At 37.9% G+C, this 17797-nt stretch overlaps 1 protein-coding gene across 12 annotated transcripts in view; it reads right to left on the bottom strand.

Annotated features, from left to right (window-relative positions):
• Positions 1-17797, bottom strand: part of LOC121314090 (partitioning defective 3 homolog) — a 377684-nt gene that overhangs the window by 144115 nt on the left and 215772 nt on the right. For 5 of the 12 annotated variants that reach the window (XM_041246939.1, XM_041246940.1, XM_041246942.1 and 2 more), the window contains 6 exons: positions 17385-17524; positions 16279-16407; positions 13419-13457; positions 10035-10091; positions 7099-7287; positions 6786-6956 (listed from right to left, as the gene is read on the bottom strand). In XM_041246939.1, coding sequence (XP_041102873.1) covers positions 6786-6956; positions 7099-7287; positions 10035-10091; positions 13419-13457; positions 16279-16407; positions 17385-17524 — 725 coding nt within the window. The remainder of the gene's footprint in view (positions 1-6785; positions 6957-7098; positions 7288-10034; positions 10092-13418; positions 13458-16278; positions 16408-17384; positions 17525-17797) is intronic. The other 7 variants (XM_041246943.1, XM_041246944.1, XM_041246949.1 and 4 more) reach the window with 2 other exon arrangements.

Here is a 17797-nt window from a genome sequence, read left to right as displayed (position 1 = left end):
CAGGGAGCAATTTGCAGCATTGTTTGTAAACTGAATTCGCCCATAATACTACAAAACTAAAAAGAAATAACATCTCGAACAATTCTGAATGTGCATTGCGCTGTACCGTCCAGTCGAAAACGAGTTATGGTTTTAACATTCAGCACCTTATATTTATTGCTGTTTCGTGAGTTGAAGATTTTCTATTCGGTGACAATAACTAAATACTGTCCCCTGGGACTCTTTAAAAGCACAATAATCTATTAATCCCCCTCAAGGGTGTCTTTAAATCACAGCGAGTGGCATAAATACATATTTGAATAAATAAAAAAACAACTATATCCCAGAGGCTACAATCTTTAAAACTCCAGCTGTAACCGCTGTATTTAGCTACCTATTACAGACCAGCCATATAACCTTTGATGTTAAACAAGCATGGGTTCAGATTGGTCACCTTTTGCCATCATATAGTTTCAGGAAAGCAATATGTCTTGCAATTATCATGTTTGGGGAGTGAACAAGAAAGTGAAGTTTGATCACAGGGCAGCCCACACTGCAGCATTGCTTCCTAACAAAACATAGCAGTATTTATAATTTCAGTGCATTTGGAAAAAACTTGGCACTTCTCTGAGAATCCTCTCAGCAAAACTGTTGACAATTCCAGCCTTTGAAGTCAATGGGCTAACGTCACATAGCATTTAAGGGCTGGCTGGTGTCTCCTCAATATCACTCCAAAATAAATTGGGATTCATTTATGTATTTAGTTTATTATTATTATTATTATTATTATTATTATTATTATTATTAATAATAATAATAATAATATGCTGATGACACTGATGTAAGTGAAGGTCACATGGAAGCTTTATTTCAGTTATTGCCATCTGTTAATGAATTCCAAACGGTGAACTTATCTTGTTTGGTTTGATAAGAGCCAAGGCGATTTAGCACCGAAGGGTCAACACAACATTAAAATCGGAGGCACATCAAGCTGCTGGAGAACATTAAACCTGCACTGTGAATTAATTAGGACCCAATATGCTTTAAAATTGTAAGTCAAGGATTTATTTTAGTAGGTAAATCAATAGATTAGTAGCACCAACTGTGCTGTAAAGAGAAAATGTTTGTCCTAACAGGAACTCAAACCAGCTTAAAACATACTGGATGAAATGTAAGCCTGCAGAGGACACAACCCTTAGAAAGCTGTTCTGACTTCAATCAAACATCTGGTGTTCAAAAGACTCTTCAATATCATGTAACTGATGCAGGTACTGTACCTGCCAGTCAGGTGGCAAGCTCATCAAGAGGCAAGCGGTGCCTTCAGCAGACCTGTAAGCTCAGCCAGCATCGGATCTATCCCACATCATATTGCTTCAAACCATGTTTTCATGGTCTTAATCCAGTGACCCAACTTTAATGCCTTAATTACATTTCTTAAGCTGTCTATCTTGAGAAGGTCTGGCCTTGCATACTATGCCTGAAGTGCTTTGATGAGTCTTTATCTGCTATAGCCAAAGACATTAGAGTTAAAGGGTACAGTATATACCTTCATTTTTTTCATGTGTGTTCTTTTTTTTTTTTTTTTACCTTGACATTCTGAGATGTAATATTTTTACTTATCTGTTACCTGTAACACACAACAGAGAAGATGGGGCACAGTATGTTTTTTTTTTTTTTTTTTTTTTTTTTTTTACCATATTTAGAAAAATTATAAAAAGCACAGGTTAGAGCACATAAATTATTGCATGCGCTAGTTCTACCAAGGACACCAAGAACCAACGATAAAGAAATTCAATCCAACACTGCTAACCCAGGGCTTTTTCTTTGAGCCCTAAACTATGGAATGCACTGCCTCCATGTGTTAGGGAAGCTGGGTCTGTGGTATTTTTAAGTCTAAACTTAAAAAACATTTTTATAAAATGGCATTTTTATCTTAGTGGTTTTAATGCAAAACAATTGCCAGCTTTTAATGATTATTTTTTTTATTATTATATGTATATTTTGTATTTTTATGTATTTATGTACAGTGCCTTGTGATACTTCGGTATGAAAGATGCTATATAAATAAATTAATTAATTAAAAACCTGTATAACACTGTCAACTTTAAAAGGGACTAGGCCTCAAATATGTCAAACTAAGCAAGATTACATTTTGTATGATCCTTAATGTCAAAAAAATAGTGTTTTAATGAAACACAATTACCTTTATCTGACAATGAATAACTGATTTTTCGGAACTATTACACTGATCGTTTTTATATGTGTAAACAGATTGCCCATCAACATCCATGTACCAATAAAGGGAAGCAGAAACGATGTTCTACTGGATACAGCAGCTTGACACAAAGCACAGGAAAAAGGTCACTTCAAATCAATTGTTTTTTGGGGTTCCAAGTACATAAAAGTTCATAAGAATGGGCCCATGCTGCCTCCACTATGCTTTGTTCAATACTCATAGAAATATAATTTACAAGGCCTGCTGACTGAGAACTCTCTCATGGTGCCATCGATGAACAGGATTTTCTGCATGACAACAATACAAGTAGCGATGCAATGATGCTATTCTTTTCATCAAGCAACCTGCATAGAGGATGAGTTGGCTCAACTTTCCCCTCTCCCTTGCTCCCTTTCGACTGGATCACATTTGACTGAACCTTTAATAAATGGAGAATGTTGTTAATGTTTAACATGCATTTTCTTGTTTGCTGGTGTTCTTGCAAGGGAACAGAGTCCTGAAAAAAAAAAAAAAAAAAAACAATGAACTGGCAAAGAGTTGTTAAACAGGTTTATTTATTTTTTTGTCAGAGCTAGCCTAAGACCAACCAAAACTAATTTCTACAGATTTATGGTTTCTACAGCAACGACCACCTAGACAGAGTTAGCCTGGGGCAGAGGAAGCTAATATTTTCATTCTAACTTAATATCCAACTGGCTAACTTTCACTAGTCTAAGTGACACAACTAAGACCAGTATAGCAGTTTAGACTAGTCTAATACACTTTTATGCAACTGGCCACAGGTTCATTCTGGGGGAAAAAAAGCAAAGCAATGGCAAACAGATCCAGAACACTGACGTAAGTTTCAACTGCAGTTGTAACCGTCAGTCAGAGCCAGCATGAGACCACTAAAAATAATTTCAATAAACATAATCCTCCGAGCAGATTTCTGAGGTAAAGGGCAATGTTCCTCACAAAGAATGACCCCTTCTCCCACCACACTTGTATCAGTTTTCTAATTATTTGTGCATGGTAATTGAGTTTGCAGATGGTGTACGGCGATGGAAAAATGCTTGTGACACGCAGCACACTTTCGCGCAAACAGAATGCCTCTCACTTGACTGAACAATTTCTAACAGTCACACCAACTTGCCACAATAAACAAGATATCAGTTTTAACAAATTTAAGAAAGGACAACAGTAGACACTCAGTTACTAAACAATAATAATAATAATAATAATAATAGCATACAGGTTATAAAGAGTAACCGAGGAAGGAAAATAAAGCGACATTTTTAAATAAGACAAACGGAACCAAACGTGAGACACAGGTATGTTGGAGGGAACAGCAGGCGCACATCGCCACAGGCTTCCATAACATTAACTTCTCCTCAAACCTCCCCAGGTATTCTCCGTTTCTAGTGTGCCTGGCACTGCAGGCATTCAAGTTCATGTTTTCCACCTGCCAATGATCGATACAGCAACATGCTGGCGCAACGGGCCACTGCGCTCACCTGCCATTGACAGGGCATCTCTATACCACCTCAGCGTGAGGCACCTTTCCACACAGCTAGGCAGCTAACCAATCAAGGGTAGGAATGAGGGACAATTAAGAAAGAAAGACAGATAGATAGACACATAAATAGATAGAAAGATAGATAGATAGACAGACAGATAGATATACAAGAGAAGAATGATGCAGAATGATGCAGAGAAGTGGACTCAAACTGTAGATGAAGGGATATGGACCTGTGGCAAATGCATTTTGAATGTTAAGAAATGTGATGTATTGCATATTGAAATCAAGTAGAAAATTTTGGCGGTTGAAACAGGGAATGGAAACTCTGAAAAGGACCTTGAGTTACAGTGGAGTGTTCTTAAGGTATCTTACCAATGTGGTGAGGATATTAAAAAGGCAAACCGAATGTTAAGAATGCAAGTCTAAGGAAATTACACCTAGGCTAGAAGGTACTGAGAAGGGTAACTAGGCTGATCCCTGGACTCAATGGCACGAGTAATGAGGACAGGGTAAAACAAATATATTTAGCCAAGAAAAAAGATAGTTTATAAAACCTTAAATGAAATAGACAGAAGTTAGTCCCTACTTCAAATTGAGCACAGTAAGGCAAGAGGGCATGCATGGAAGCTGGGTAAAAGTTTAGAATTAGGAAGTGTTTTTTCACAGTTAAAATGCATGAAATAGACTGCCAGGTAAAGCAGTACTAAACAATCCAAACTGAGGTCATAGCTCATCCAATTCATAAATGGTATGTTTGTTAGTGCTAGCTATAGCAGAAACGTTTCAGTAGAACATGTTTTCCATATACTGCCAACAGACTGATATTATTTCTGTAACTGAGTTTAATCAGATCTGCAAGAAGGCATCTATAAAAAGTTAGCAGTTTGCTGCAATTGACTTCAGAAGCACCATATCATTTCAGTCGTGTTCAGCTGCTGTCTCAAAAACAAAAAGTTGCAAGTGCTTCTGGAACGGTGGGGGTGGTGGGGGGGGGGGGGTGAATATGGAGCACTCCTGGGAGACAAGTGATCAGTTCAGGCTTGACAGCCAAGCACATCCTTTGGTTCAGCTTTAAATCAGACTAGATGTGGATCAATTTTAGATCACAGCAAAAATTTGGGGAGCAGGAAAGTTGTCTTAAAAAAAGAATCATTGGTTGTTGTTCTGTCTGGAGGTATTTCACTTTTTTTCTGGTAAAGTTAGAGGGTTGCTTTGTGTGTGTGTCAGCATGCCTTGTTTCACTGGCTTGTAGTTAATGTTGTCTGACCTGTTTTGTTTAATTTATATTATTTGTTTATAGAGATGTCTGAAGCTTGTCCGCTCCAAGAACTCTTTTTGGTTGTTTGCTATTATTATTACTATTCTTTTTTGGCAGAAATTAAATGCAACCTCATTTAACACAACATAGACACACAGGAAATACCAAGATATTTTACTTCTAAGTTTTATTCCCACGACTGTCATTAATATTACTTGTCCATGTCATTGACCTCCCTTGGATTTAAAGCCAGGTTCTCTTAGTTCTTGGTAGATGTAGGGAAGAGTGCATCACTAGTTCAACTGTAAACCAGAGTACAAGAGTACATCCTTCTGCTTTCTAAAACTGTCTAAAAGTCAAGCAACTATAATATCAATAGACAAGTTGCATTTTTTCACTTGACACATTCTTTCCTTGCCCCTATCTATCAAAGGAAAAATGGGAGTGGGTATTACGCTTTGGCAAATTGGCCACTGTATAATTATGATAAAACACAAAACAAATACAAAAATAAAAAAATAATCTGTGACTATGTCTTAGGAAAGCCTTCCTTAAGGGGAGGTTTTATTAATTATTAGAGTACAAAAGCAATCTCAGATCATCTCCCCAAGACCCCTGTGATCGACATAGAAGGATGACCTTTGCTCACAAACTGTCCCAAGACTGATTTTAACCTTGGTCCCAAAAGGAGAAAATAACATAAAAACTACCCACACAATGAGATCCTGAAACAGGCTGTTGTAAAGTAGTTGTATTAATCATCACTCAACAGAATGTAATCCGAGGCGATCGGAAGTCTAAACCTGCGATGTACAACATTGATTGAGTGGCATTTTCATAGTTTTTTAATATCGCTTCTTGAAAACTACATGAAGCTCTTTCAGCCACAGTATGGAGGGGAGGGTTCCTGGCTGGTTCCTATACAGAGAAGCAGGTTTCAGGGAGAAGGAAGCATGTACCCTGTAGCACAGACAGAGCAGCCAGCAAAGCCTACACTGTTTCACATTTTCTTGGTGGGGCTTCAGGCATAACTGGCATCTAGGACTTTATAACATTAACTATTTTAAATCATTACAATAGGTCACAAGGCATACCGTGTCAGCATTTGTGAGAACCATTACTAAAAACCAAAAAAAATGGTATGAAATATGCAAGCACTGACAAGGGGGGTGGTGGGTAGATGGTTTAGTCAGTAAGCTTTACAGATACTTACTGCATGAAGAAAACACAGCAACAGATTTATACCAGCATTACATTGAATACATCTTATTTTCAGTATGACCATTTTGGCAAGAATGACACCTATTACCAATCCTATAAAATAAGATACTGTGGCAAGGCCAGGAGTACAAAACCCATTCATTAACGCACACACAGCTTCATGATACGCATTCTATTGTCGCAAAACCATATTTCTTGTCAATATAGCCAGTGTAGTTACTTGCTAGATCAATATCTGTTACTATGAAATTTAACACAGTTATAAAAATAAGAAAAAACTGAACTGTGACTACACTTGTTTTGCAGTACCACTGTGTGTGTGCAGCATTTAATACCAACGGAAATCACAACAACAAATTACAGTTAACACTGCAGGTAGGAACTGTGTAGGTCTGCACTTACAAGTACTGTACATGCTCTCAATTATATTACTACAACACTCAGAGCATGAGCCTACCTACATACCCCAGTTATTCAATACATGGAAGCAACACCTACAGGAAAGAAGTTAAGCTGCTGTTCCTGAGCTCAACCAGCCCTGTGTGACTATCACTGCAATTATGAAACCACTTGCTTAATAAATCATTCATTACCTCATTCCGTTTTGCAATTCGCCTGGCAACTATCAGCTGTATCATTCCTCTCTTGTTGCCCTCGACAGACATGGACTTCCGCAGTGTTTCCATGGCCTCTTGATTGGTCTTCCCCAATAGTGACTCCCCATTCACTGCTATGAGTTGGTCATTCACTCGAAGCCTGCCATCCTGAGGGTACCAAAAGCCACACTACTGAACACCACAATCTTTCAATTGTCACACTAACAGACTTTTCACTACCATCGCTTCAATAGATCACTAAATATTATTATCTGAAATCGTTCAGAAATAACCACTGAAATGAACTTACCTTGCATGCAGCCCCTCCGTTGATAATGGACTTTACAAAGATGCCCAGGTCTGCATGGTTCTCCTTTGACCTATTGCCTTTGACACTGACCCCTAGGCCTGCAGAGCCAGAGTCACTCAGGGGGATCTCAAACGTCAAGAATTCCCGGGTACCATCTGGTGTGAGAACGAGATCTTCATCTTCTGTTTTCTGAGAGAGATAAAACACCAACACCCGTCACACTGTGCTCCCTATAATGTCTATTGTACAGCTTCCCATACAATATCTTATTATTCCCTCAGCGATGCATAATGGTGATCTAGAGAAGCAGTCCTGTCTGTCCAACTTTATATTTGCACATTCGGGGGGATGTAGGGCACGAGGATCTACTTTCATACTATTTACACTCATTGTAACAGTGCACAGACTGACATATCCATGTTATAACATGGACTCCATGATCAAAACTACTAAATTAAAGATTGTGTTCTTTTCAACTTGTATTAATAAGAGGATTCGTTTAGAGAGAGAGAGAGAGAGATTGGAGAGTCTGATTCAAACTTGTATTAATAAGCCTCGATCAGAGAGAGAGAGAGAGAGAGAGAGAGAGAGAGAGAGAGAGAGAGAGAGAGAGAGAGAGAGAGAGAGAGAGAGATCAAAACAGCAGTCATGTGAATCCGTTCCGGAATATCAACCCCTGGCCTCCTTATAGACTCTTATCGGTCTTGCTTGTGCATGACTGAGACAGGCCTGCTGTGAGAGGTGGAAGATAACTCTGAACTGCCTTACAAAACCAGTGTTCAATGCAAAAAGGAAAAGAGCTCTACAAAATATTGCATATACTTTATATGCTATGGGTTTTTTTGGGGTTTGTTTGTTTGTTTTTGTTTTGTTGTTTTTTAGCACTTAGAAGTACTAAAGAAAATGTATTTTAAACCCTTGTTCAAAGGTTTTTTAAATACAAATCATACCTGACCAGCAAACAAAAGTTGCTGTCATTCTAGGATACTATTCAGATTCTACTCGGAAACTGTATTTCTTCTTGAACCTCTTGGTTCTCCTGGTCAAAAACTCAATATTGGATGCAGGGAGCACACCGGTAAGATGCTATTTTATATTGTAGTGTATGATATTAGCTGTCTATTCTAAAGAAGCTGGTTATGGTCATATACATTAGACATTGGATACCAATTACAGAAAACTATCCAACAGTGGCTTCAGTGCAAATAGTATAGGACTACAAAACTTCAGGCTTTCACTAATTTAAAAATAATAAAAATGGTACAGCACTATACTGGTTGTGGAATTGCTGTAGATACTATAGGTGTCACAGAGCAGGGTGTCAAGTCAGAATCAGTACTGGCAAGTCAAAGAAATCAACTAACTGAGCTACAGGTATCTGTTATAATTTCCAGTTACTCTTTCACATCCTTAACATTTACACTTGTATAGCAGAGTCACCATTCATGCGGGCTTACTTCACACCCTCTGGAACTGATATTTTTCAAGTTAATCCTTGGGTTGTAAAAAAAGTCACCACAGGCTCCTGATTCTTGCAGGCGTTTCCACCATTATTCACTTCCTTATATAGTCATTAAAAGCGACACATTTTTCTTAATGCTCTTTGTTAAAGAGAAAAAATAAAAAGTGTCCCTCGTCTGAGATTCTGATTACCTCCTTTATCAAAATGGGGCTAAAGTAGTTTACAAGCACTTTGTATTCATGCCTTTACTTTTGCAGGGAAGATGAACCACAAATATAATCCCTTCACATTTCTTTCTATACATCTTGTCTGAAACAATTAGCAACATTTTTAAGTATTCCACACAAGCCTGCATTTGTGACATAAAGGTCATTGGAAATGAATTTAGAAGCTTAAAAGAAGTCACTCAAGGATGTAATTGCTAAAAAGCCTATGAATGACAAATACTGTACAAGATATATACTGTTTTTTTTTAACATGACAAATTCTGAATATAAAATGTATGCTTCTATTCAGACTCTCATTATGTGATCCAATTAAAACAGTTTCTGTTGGGGCTAGGTGGCGATGTGTTAACGAACCAGCCTTTTCACAGTTTGAGAACTGTGTAAGACTAAATGCAAGGTCTCTTCATCAGATCATGATTAAGGTGTTTTGTGGAGAAGAGTAAATAAATAGCTATAACCAGTCCTAGTGACCCTCCTCGTCGGAGCAGAAGTAGCTTCTACAAAACACGTGGTCTCCTTGAGTCTCAATAAAACTGAGTACACAGGCAGGCACACGTTCATTGAAGATGGAATTACTTTGAGACAAACATCCATTATAAACAAAGTACTTGCTACAGATGTTTAGGGTGAAGAGTTTAATAAATTCGCTATAAAATGTGGGAGTCCATGGCTGGCCATTGAGTTTATTACTGCATTAGCATTGGGGTATTGCTGCATAAGCAGCAAAGACTATTCAGAAGAAACATATTTTGTGTGTTGCAGAAACAAAGGAAACCCCACTTCCTTTATTGTACACTTTCCCTGGATGGAACTCTACATTCTCACACAGATGCACATACAATGACAGTATTGGTCTACTGATACAAGGGGAACAGCTGTACAAATTTCAAACCATTTATAATGTCTACATGCTGAGAGAGCAACGTTACAGAGGAACTATCACAGGTCCTTTGTCTTGGGACCCTTAACTGTTGTGTGGCTAATTATCAAGCAGGAATACTCTTTTGTACTAATGCGTAATCGCACATGTAACTTTGAAATCCACTCCCATTGGCCAAGAAGACTAATTGCACAATCCAACATAAACATTGTATCAGTTCCTACGTCTCTGTCCTTGATGGCCTGAACTGTAGACATATACGGTAGACATGAAGTTTCTGTCATTAGTGTGTCATGCATCCACCATGCGTATTTGCTTTCTTACAGCATTCTCACACATATACCACACAACAGGACAGCATTGTTACCTCAATCAGCCAATGAGTCTCTCCAGCAGCAGATATCGGCTCCCTCACTGCACGACTCTACAGGGATATATTCAAACCAACAGGTATACCTTAGTTAAGACGTGACTCGTAATTTAACATCTGGTTTTTTTGTTTTGTTTTTACGGTGTATAAACACAACATAAGCAATGCAGATAGACATTCATAAGTAGGGCACGGATGGAACACCTATCTGGTGTGAATGGAGCACTCTTGAATTGACTTTTCCCTGTACGCTACTGTCTGAATGCTTAAAGAGGAAGTAGCTTCGTATTTCGCAGGTTTTGCTTCATTTTTGTCTTGGCTTTTATGAGGTTCTAGGTTCTGTCAGGCCATCAATCTGGCTTTGAGCTTTTCTGGCCCTCACGGAACAAACTTTTTCATGCCTGGCATTTTGTATTATCCAAGCAAATTCAAAGCAAGTCAAAGGCAGATATAGAGAGAAATAACTACCGAATATCAGAGCAACACGACCCACAGCTACGCAAAACAACTGTAACTGCCATTAAACAGCAAGGGAAAGGGAAAAATATAACCAATCATTACACTTTCCAGGAAATTGGCATGAAGTCATTACTGAAACAGTGTAGTGCTATCAGTCTCAGAACTCTGCATTGCTGGTGCCTCAATGCCACAGCCTGAAAGCCTGTCTAAAATCCCCTCACTGCTGTTCTGAGTCATAATTGATAGTGTCTTGCAGATTTCCAGATATAGTGCAGTATCTGCTCCTTCTAAAATGACAGTAAAAGGACTGCAAACTCTTAAATAAAACCCTGCTGTCTGCCAATATTTCAGCTTAAACAAATGACACAATTTGGAGCCACCACGTCTGACAGATAAAAGCAAATGTAATGACCTGGATATCATTCTGAAAAAGGTGTAAAGTATATAATTTAATTTTGCAGAACTGGTTATGCTTGATCAGATAAATCATTTTCTATTTGCCAGGCATACATCTGAAGTCTTCAGAAAAAAAAAAATATATATTGCTCGTCCGAGAAAAATCTGTTGCAAGAATAAGGAAAAAAAAAAAACTTTAAGAACATAAAAAAAGTTTACAAACGAGAGGAGGCCATTCAGCCCATCCTGCTCGTTTGCTTGTTAATAGGTTATTGATCCCAGAATCTCATCAAGCAGCTTCTTGAAGGATCCCAGGGTGTCAGCTTCAACAACATTACTGGGGAGTTGATTCCAGACCCTCACGATTCTCTGTGTAAAAGTGCCTCCTATTTTCTGTTCTGAATGCCCCTCTGTCTAATCTCCATTTGTGACCCCTGGTCCTTGTTTCTTTTTTCAGGCTGAAAAAGTCCCCTGGGTCGACACTGTCAATACCTTTTAGAATTTTGAATGCTTGAATTAGGTCGCAGCGTAGTCTTCTTTGTTCAAGACTGAACAGATTCAATTCTTTTAGCCTGTCTGCATATTAGATGTCTTTTAAACCTGGAATAATTCTGGTAGCCCTTTTTGTACTGAGGTGACCAGAACTGAACACAATATTCAAGATGAGGTCTTACTAATGCATTGTACAGTTTTAACGTTACTTCCCTTGATTTAAATTCAACACTTTTCACAATGTATCCGAGCATCTTGTTGGCCTTTTTTACAGCTTCCCCACATTGTCTAGATGAAGACATTTCTGAGTCAACAAAAACTCCTAGGTCTTTTTCATAGATTCCTTCTACAATTTCAGGATCTCCCATAAAATATTTATAATGCACATTTTTATTTCCTGCGTGCAGTACCTTACACTTTTCTCTATTAAATGTAATTTGCCATGTGTCTGCCCACTTCTGAATTTTGCTTAGATCATTTTGAATGACCTTTGCTGCTGCAACAGTGCCACTCCTCCTATTTTTGTGTCATCTGCAAATTTAACAAGTTTGCAAGAACTTACCTTATACCAGAATCTAAATCATTAATTAACTTTATTACAGTGCTTGCGTAACCACTTACTTTATTTTAAGGCCCAGTTGTACTTATTTATGATATTTCCAGATACAAAGAAAAGGTTACATTAATAGAAACAAAGAAAAAGTCAAATTTAAAAATAATTTCCTTACATGTTACCAAATTGAAAAAGCCAGTTTCAAATCTTGCTTTGAAAATGTCAATCAGCATGTGATGTAGTATTTAAAAAGCACCCTAAAAGCTGTCATAATAATACTGTGTAAGGCTACAAAATTACATTTCACATAAAAGGTTACTGCTGCACTGGACTGCAGAGCTGGAATTTCAAAAGACGGACAAAAAAAGACTTTCCATGAAAGAAGTGCAGAGTAACCAGCATGCGATTCTCATTTAGGGTTAAACCAAAGCTCAGTTTAGAAGTAGGTGTTCCTAATTGGTTCCAAATGTTCTAGAATCAGCAAGGCCCGAGAAAATACTGTCCTGCCTAAAATCACAGGACTTAAAAGGTTTACAGAATGTATCAGATCTAAAGAATGGAGCTGTGGTTACCATACAAGACCGACTCGGGGGAAGGACGTAACCCCTACATGAAAATGAATTTCCTTTGAGTAGAAAGAAAATATGCCTTTCTAAAAGCATACCTCACATATATTGTGTTGAGGGTAAAGGTTAAACAGGGTCCATTAAAGAGAGGCATCTGTAAAGGGTGTGTATTAAACCAGTATGCTACATCGGGGGGCAGCTGGGGGGGGGGGGGGGGGGGGGGGGGGGGGGGGGGGGGGGGGGGGGGGGGGGGGGGGGTTTGTGTTCAAATATCTTTTCAAAATTCAAACACAGTGAATCAGCTGCAGAAAAAAAATGTATTGATGTCATATTACAGTAAAGACGTCTCCGGAGTAAAATAACCCTTTCACCTCATGGAGTTATCTTGTATACAAAAGCAGAAGAATAGTATTATGCAACTTACAAGTGGGGTTATTTATTTCAGATTTAACTTATGCATTAGTTATTCCCAGAATCCACTATACTGTTGGAAGCCAGCAGGAGATTCTTCCTGTTTTTAGTGCATGCCAGCAGATGTTCGTATTTTAACAGTGAAACCATGGTGGTATTTGGAACCTGCTGCTATTAAACAGACAAATGGTAAGAGTGGTTACAGTAGTAAGTAAAGATGCCATCTGCATACTTCTTTAGTCAGGACTACTGTCCTAACTCATTAACCCAACCACCGCCACGCTTTGTATCTTTCAAGGTGATACAGCATGCATCACGTGATAATGGCACAACACAACAGCAACGGATTAGAATGCATGGACAGTTAAGGGTTGCCAGGATGAACAACGGATGCAATGATGTTGAGTTAAAACCGTGTGGCAATGCATGCTGTTAGAAGCTTCTGCGTGCAGTAAATTGTCTCAGTTGAATGGTGGGATGCAAGGGAAGCAGGCTCTTACGTACCACTTCTCTGGGACTCTGCATCTGACTTGATTCAGTATTCTAGAAGGAGGTGAAAATAACAAAAGAATAAAAAAAAACTCAAGCAAATCCACGGCACAATCCCCCCAAAAAATTATTTTACATAGGCTATTTTAAATGGAAAACATGTATCCACAGTTAATCTGGAATAGATCCAGCACAAGTTTGTTTCCTTTCGGAAAGCAAGATTCTAGTGGTAAAGGCAAGACTAAGTTGGATCACACATAACCTTGGGTGTAACTAAAAAGCATGTGAAAATGGCACTTCTTATTATGCATCGTGTCTGCTGCAACCCTGATGCTGTGCACAGTAAGTGTTATTTTAAGCAGTATGGCCTGTTAGCCATAAATTTATTTCAGTGGGACCAGAGCAAAATCCCTGTATTCATGCTTGTGAATTTTGTTTTCCTTTCAAGCATACTAAACTCCATGGCAACCGACAACCAACGTCAGGCCTAATGTTTGAATTTTTATTATTTTATTTTTTTGACATGTACGATCTTCAGCACAGTTTCAACAGTATGATTCCTAGAACTACTCTACTACTTGCATTACTGGTACTGTTATTTATCTAGCAGTCGTAATTAAGGGTTTAAGAATTCAAATTTGTCCTCTTGGGGTTTGTAGTCATTGTACATAGTACAGATTTCAGAACTGCAGATATATTTATGATGTAATACAATGTTCTCAAAAACAGCGTGCAGTTTTCTGCATACATTTCAATGACCCTATAAATCTTATGGTATTACAGTACTATGTATATATTCTCATGCTAAGCACTACACCATTACAGTAATACTCATTTGTAGTTGGTGTCACTTGATCTAGTACATAACACTTTTTACACTCTGATGGAGTCTGATGGCAGGTTTAGTGTTACAGAGTTGCATCCCTTGAGGTCTATTCCAACTCTGCTACAACTCCCTCCCCTTGTCACCTGCTTTATCACTACACTCAAGTTTAAAAATAGATTGACAAGGTGCAAGACACCATCTAATTGATTCCTACAGCACTCGTTCAAGCAGCAATTTAGACATTTCTTAACACTTGCTTCAAGTTATCGTGCTGTGGGTGTCTCTTGCTCTCTACTAATCTGAACTTATTTATTCAAGCCTTTTCCAGTGTTTGTTTAACTCTGCTCAGTAGAGGTCAATCCTGGTGCTCTTGTCAAGAGGTGACCTGTCAAGTTGTCTTTATTTCCGTACGCAATTATTACTAAATCACTAGATATAAAAAATACAGCAGAAAGGGGTCTACGATTGAGCAAGTTTATTCATTTTAGGACAGTGATACTAAAACCTGATGCTTTTTAGTGAGAGCTGATGAAGGGAACAAAGAAATACTGAATATTTTATTAGACATTAGAGGTCAACAAAAAAAACAAGCCCAGCTGTAACAGTGTAACTTGTCTATCTGTGTATTTATTACGGTAGGAGTCACATGCAGACATTTGAATATTACTCATTTCACTCAATCACTAAGAAATACAATTAAATACAAAACATCCATATTGATTGGACCAGTACAGATCGAATAAAGTAATGCCTGTTCTGATATTTCTTTCCAGCCATCCATCTTTTAAATCAAATTCGTCCGATTTCTGACAGCAGCAAACCCGTTTCAATGTACAGTGTTGTTCCTGTTTTTATTTAAAGCTCTGGTGTTGCGAATAAAGGCAGATAATGCACTAATAGCAATGACAAGTCATTGAACTAAAGCTCTGTGTGTGTGACAGCCAGGCAATAATGCTCTGGTGTGGATGCATTACAGCACAATGGTTGCAGTAGTTCATTTGCAATAACCATCACCGTCAGTAGTAAAGCGTCCCTATAATCAGATTTTTATGAACAGTGATTTTTATGAAAGCTCACTCATAATTATTGAGACACCTGAATTCTGAAGATTGTGCTGCAAGACTTGTATGTAAATGTAACAAAGCCATGCAGGTATTTAACAAACATGCTCTACATACAAATCCAAGCAGTGGACAATCTGATCTCCCAAAACTAATCCAATGGAATACGTCAGGTACACAATCTCCCAGACCTTGGAACCACAGTCTACGAACAGTGAGCCAAATTGCTTGAATGCATAGTTACTATGATCTATGCTTTGAGCACGAACATAACAAATAGATAAAACACTGCCTCGCATTCTCACTTTCCAACAATGCAATGAATTACTTGGTGTGTTGACATTTTAAATTGCTTGTAATTTCTCATTATTTATAAACTTTTTTTTTTTTTTGCCACCATAATATTTTGGCTTCCGTAGATTTGCTCTGTGCTGATTTAAATTCCATGCTAGTGATCTTCTGGCAGCTGCTGTCTTTTCCTGCTGGGGACCAGGACAAAAGAGCAGAATGAACTTTGAAAACAGCCTGTGCCATAAAAAATGACAATTCACCCCCTAACTGACTTAATTAGGGCATTCTCCCAGCAGACTCTTACCAAGTATTGTGATGATGGACATACAATTATGGCCAACAGTTTTGCACCACCCTACAGAATGAACTAATTATGCTTCATAAAGTCGAACGAAACCTGCTGAATAATGTTATGTTAACATATTGAATTACACACTGCATTGTAGTTTTCCAAATACAACTAAAAACTGAAACATGTGACATTTCGAAATCTAACATTATATAATTTTGTAGTTTCTTTGATTATATGATCTTAATTAAAAATATCTAAATTACGCTCATATATTTATTTATGTCTGTCTCGATCCTATAATTTTAGGTGATGCTAAACTTTTGGCCACAGCTGTACTGTATAAATGGATTGGAAATACCGTATTTTATTTGTGAACTAGAAACCCTTTTTAAAAGGGAGACTCACCATCTCCCGGGGCAGAAAGGTTTCCTCTTGTCGAAGGACCACCAGGCTGACCGTGCCGCCCATCGCCGTGCCCCTCAGTAAGGCCACCACTTCCTCCTGCGTCTTCCCATTGAGGTCAACGCCATTCACCTGGATTCAAGGATGAGACAATGCATCGGCCAATACTAACATTATAGCAATTGTGCTGTTGATGGACTAAATATATCTTACTCTGTTTTGAAAGGCACAGGGTCCACAATATCCACCCCTCAAAATATATCTGTTTAATTGTACATGTGTTTTGCAAGTTACCATAAAGATCATGCAAAATATCACCATCTGTACACTGTTTTGGGGCTGCCCAGATTATCTCCAGCTCAAGTTTGACAATACCAATTTAAGCTACAGACTCCAATAATAAATTCAAGATCACACATATGCTATTATATATTGATCTGGTTTGAAGCATATTTCACATATACATATAGAATTGTAGAGCTGTTTCACACAATTGACATACTGTTATGTTTGAAAAATATACACCCATTTATGATTGTACATTATGATGTATATTGCATACTATGATGTTATACTTTATAAAGGACATAACTAAATGCTGCCAAGTCATTGAAGTTATTCAGAGCATGTATGTTCTACTCCAGGAAAAAAAATACATATTTACTAATATTTTAATATTTTTAAGGAGTGTTCTTTAAAAAACAGCTTAAATATTGAGCATTAAAAGACAGCAATGAAAAAGCATGTCTTGTGGGGCATTCCAGCTGGCATGTTTTTTTTTATTATCTTAGTATTGTTATATTGTTACTTAATTAGGATTTATTGTGTGGCACAAAATATTAACTTCCTCAGTTCTCTATTGTAATTTATACTGAGGAAAAAAACTAATCGCCTAGAAAATTTAAGCTGCTAGTACAGGACAGTGCATTGAGGGAGGACATCCTGGTTATTATGAGTAGAGTAAGGAAATCCTTGCTGCAATTTTATGGTAAAGAATTGTGTTCAGTATAATCACGTTCAGCCGCCAAGGCATGCCATTGTGAATGTCTATGGAAAAGGAAACCGAGTGTGAGCAGACTGAATAGCCATTGAACTGTGTCCATCCTCACCTGCAATAGCCTGTCTCCCGCCTTCAGCCTGCCGTCTTGAATTGCAGCTCCTCGCGGAAGGATGTTTTTCACATATATTGGGGCTGAACCACCAATTGGAACATCTCTTGATGTGATACTAAAACCTAGACCTTCTGGACCTGAAACCAGAAAAGAACAACATAATCCATTTTTACATCAAGAGGTGCAGTGCATCCATTCAATTAAAGAATGCATTTAAAGGTGCATTTAAAATACCTATTATGGATGTTGGTCAGCATCATTAAATAAAGCAACATTTTCTACAACAGAACTATTTAGGCATGTATCATATTAGACTTTTTATAGGCATTGTTCAATACAAGAACCAGTCAATGCTTTCCTTGACTGACAGTTGTAGGCATTATTCTTTGCATTTAATGACCCATGTTGAT

This window comes from Polyodon spathula, chromosome 4 (genome assembly GCF_017654505.1).
Source record: "Polyodon spathula isolate WHYD16114869_AA chromosome 4, ASM1765450v1, whole genome shotgun sequence".
NCBI lineage: Eukaryota > Metazoa > Chordata > Actinopteri > Acipenseriformes > Polyodontidae > Polyodon > Polyodon spathula.
The sequence above is the reverse complement of the archived record's forward strand: the minus strand, read 5'-3'. Positions and strand labels throughout refer to the sequence as shown.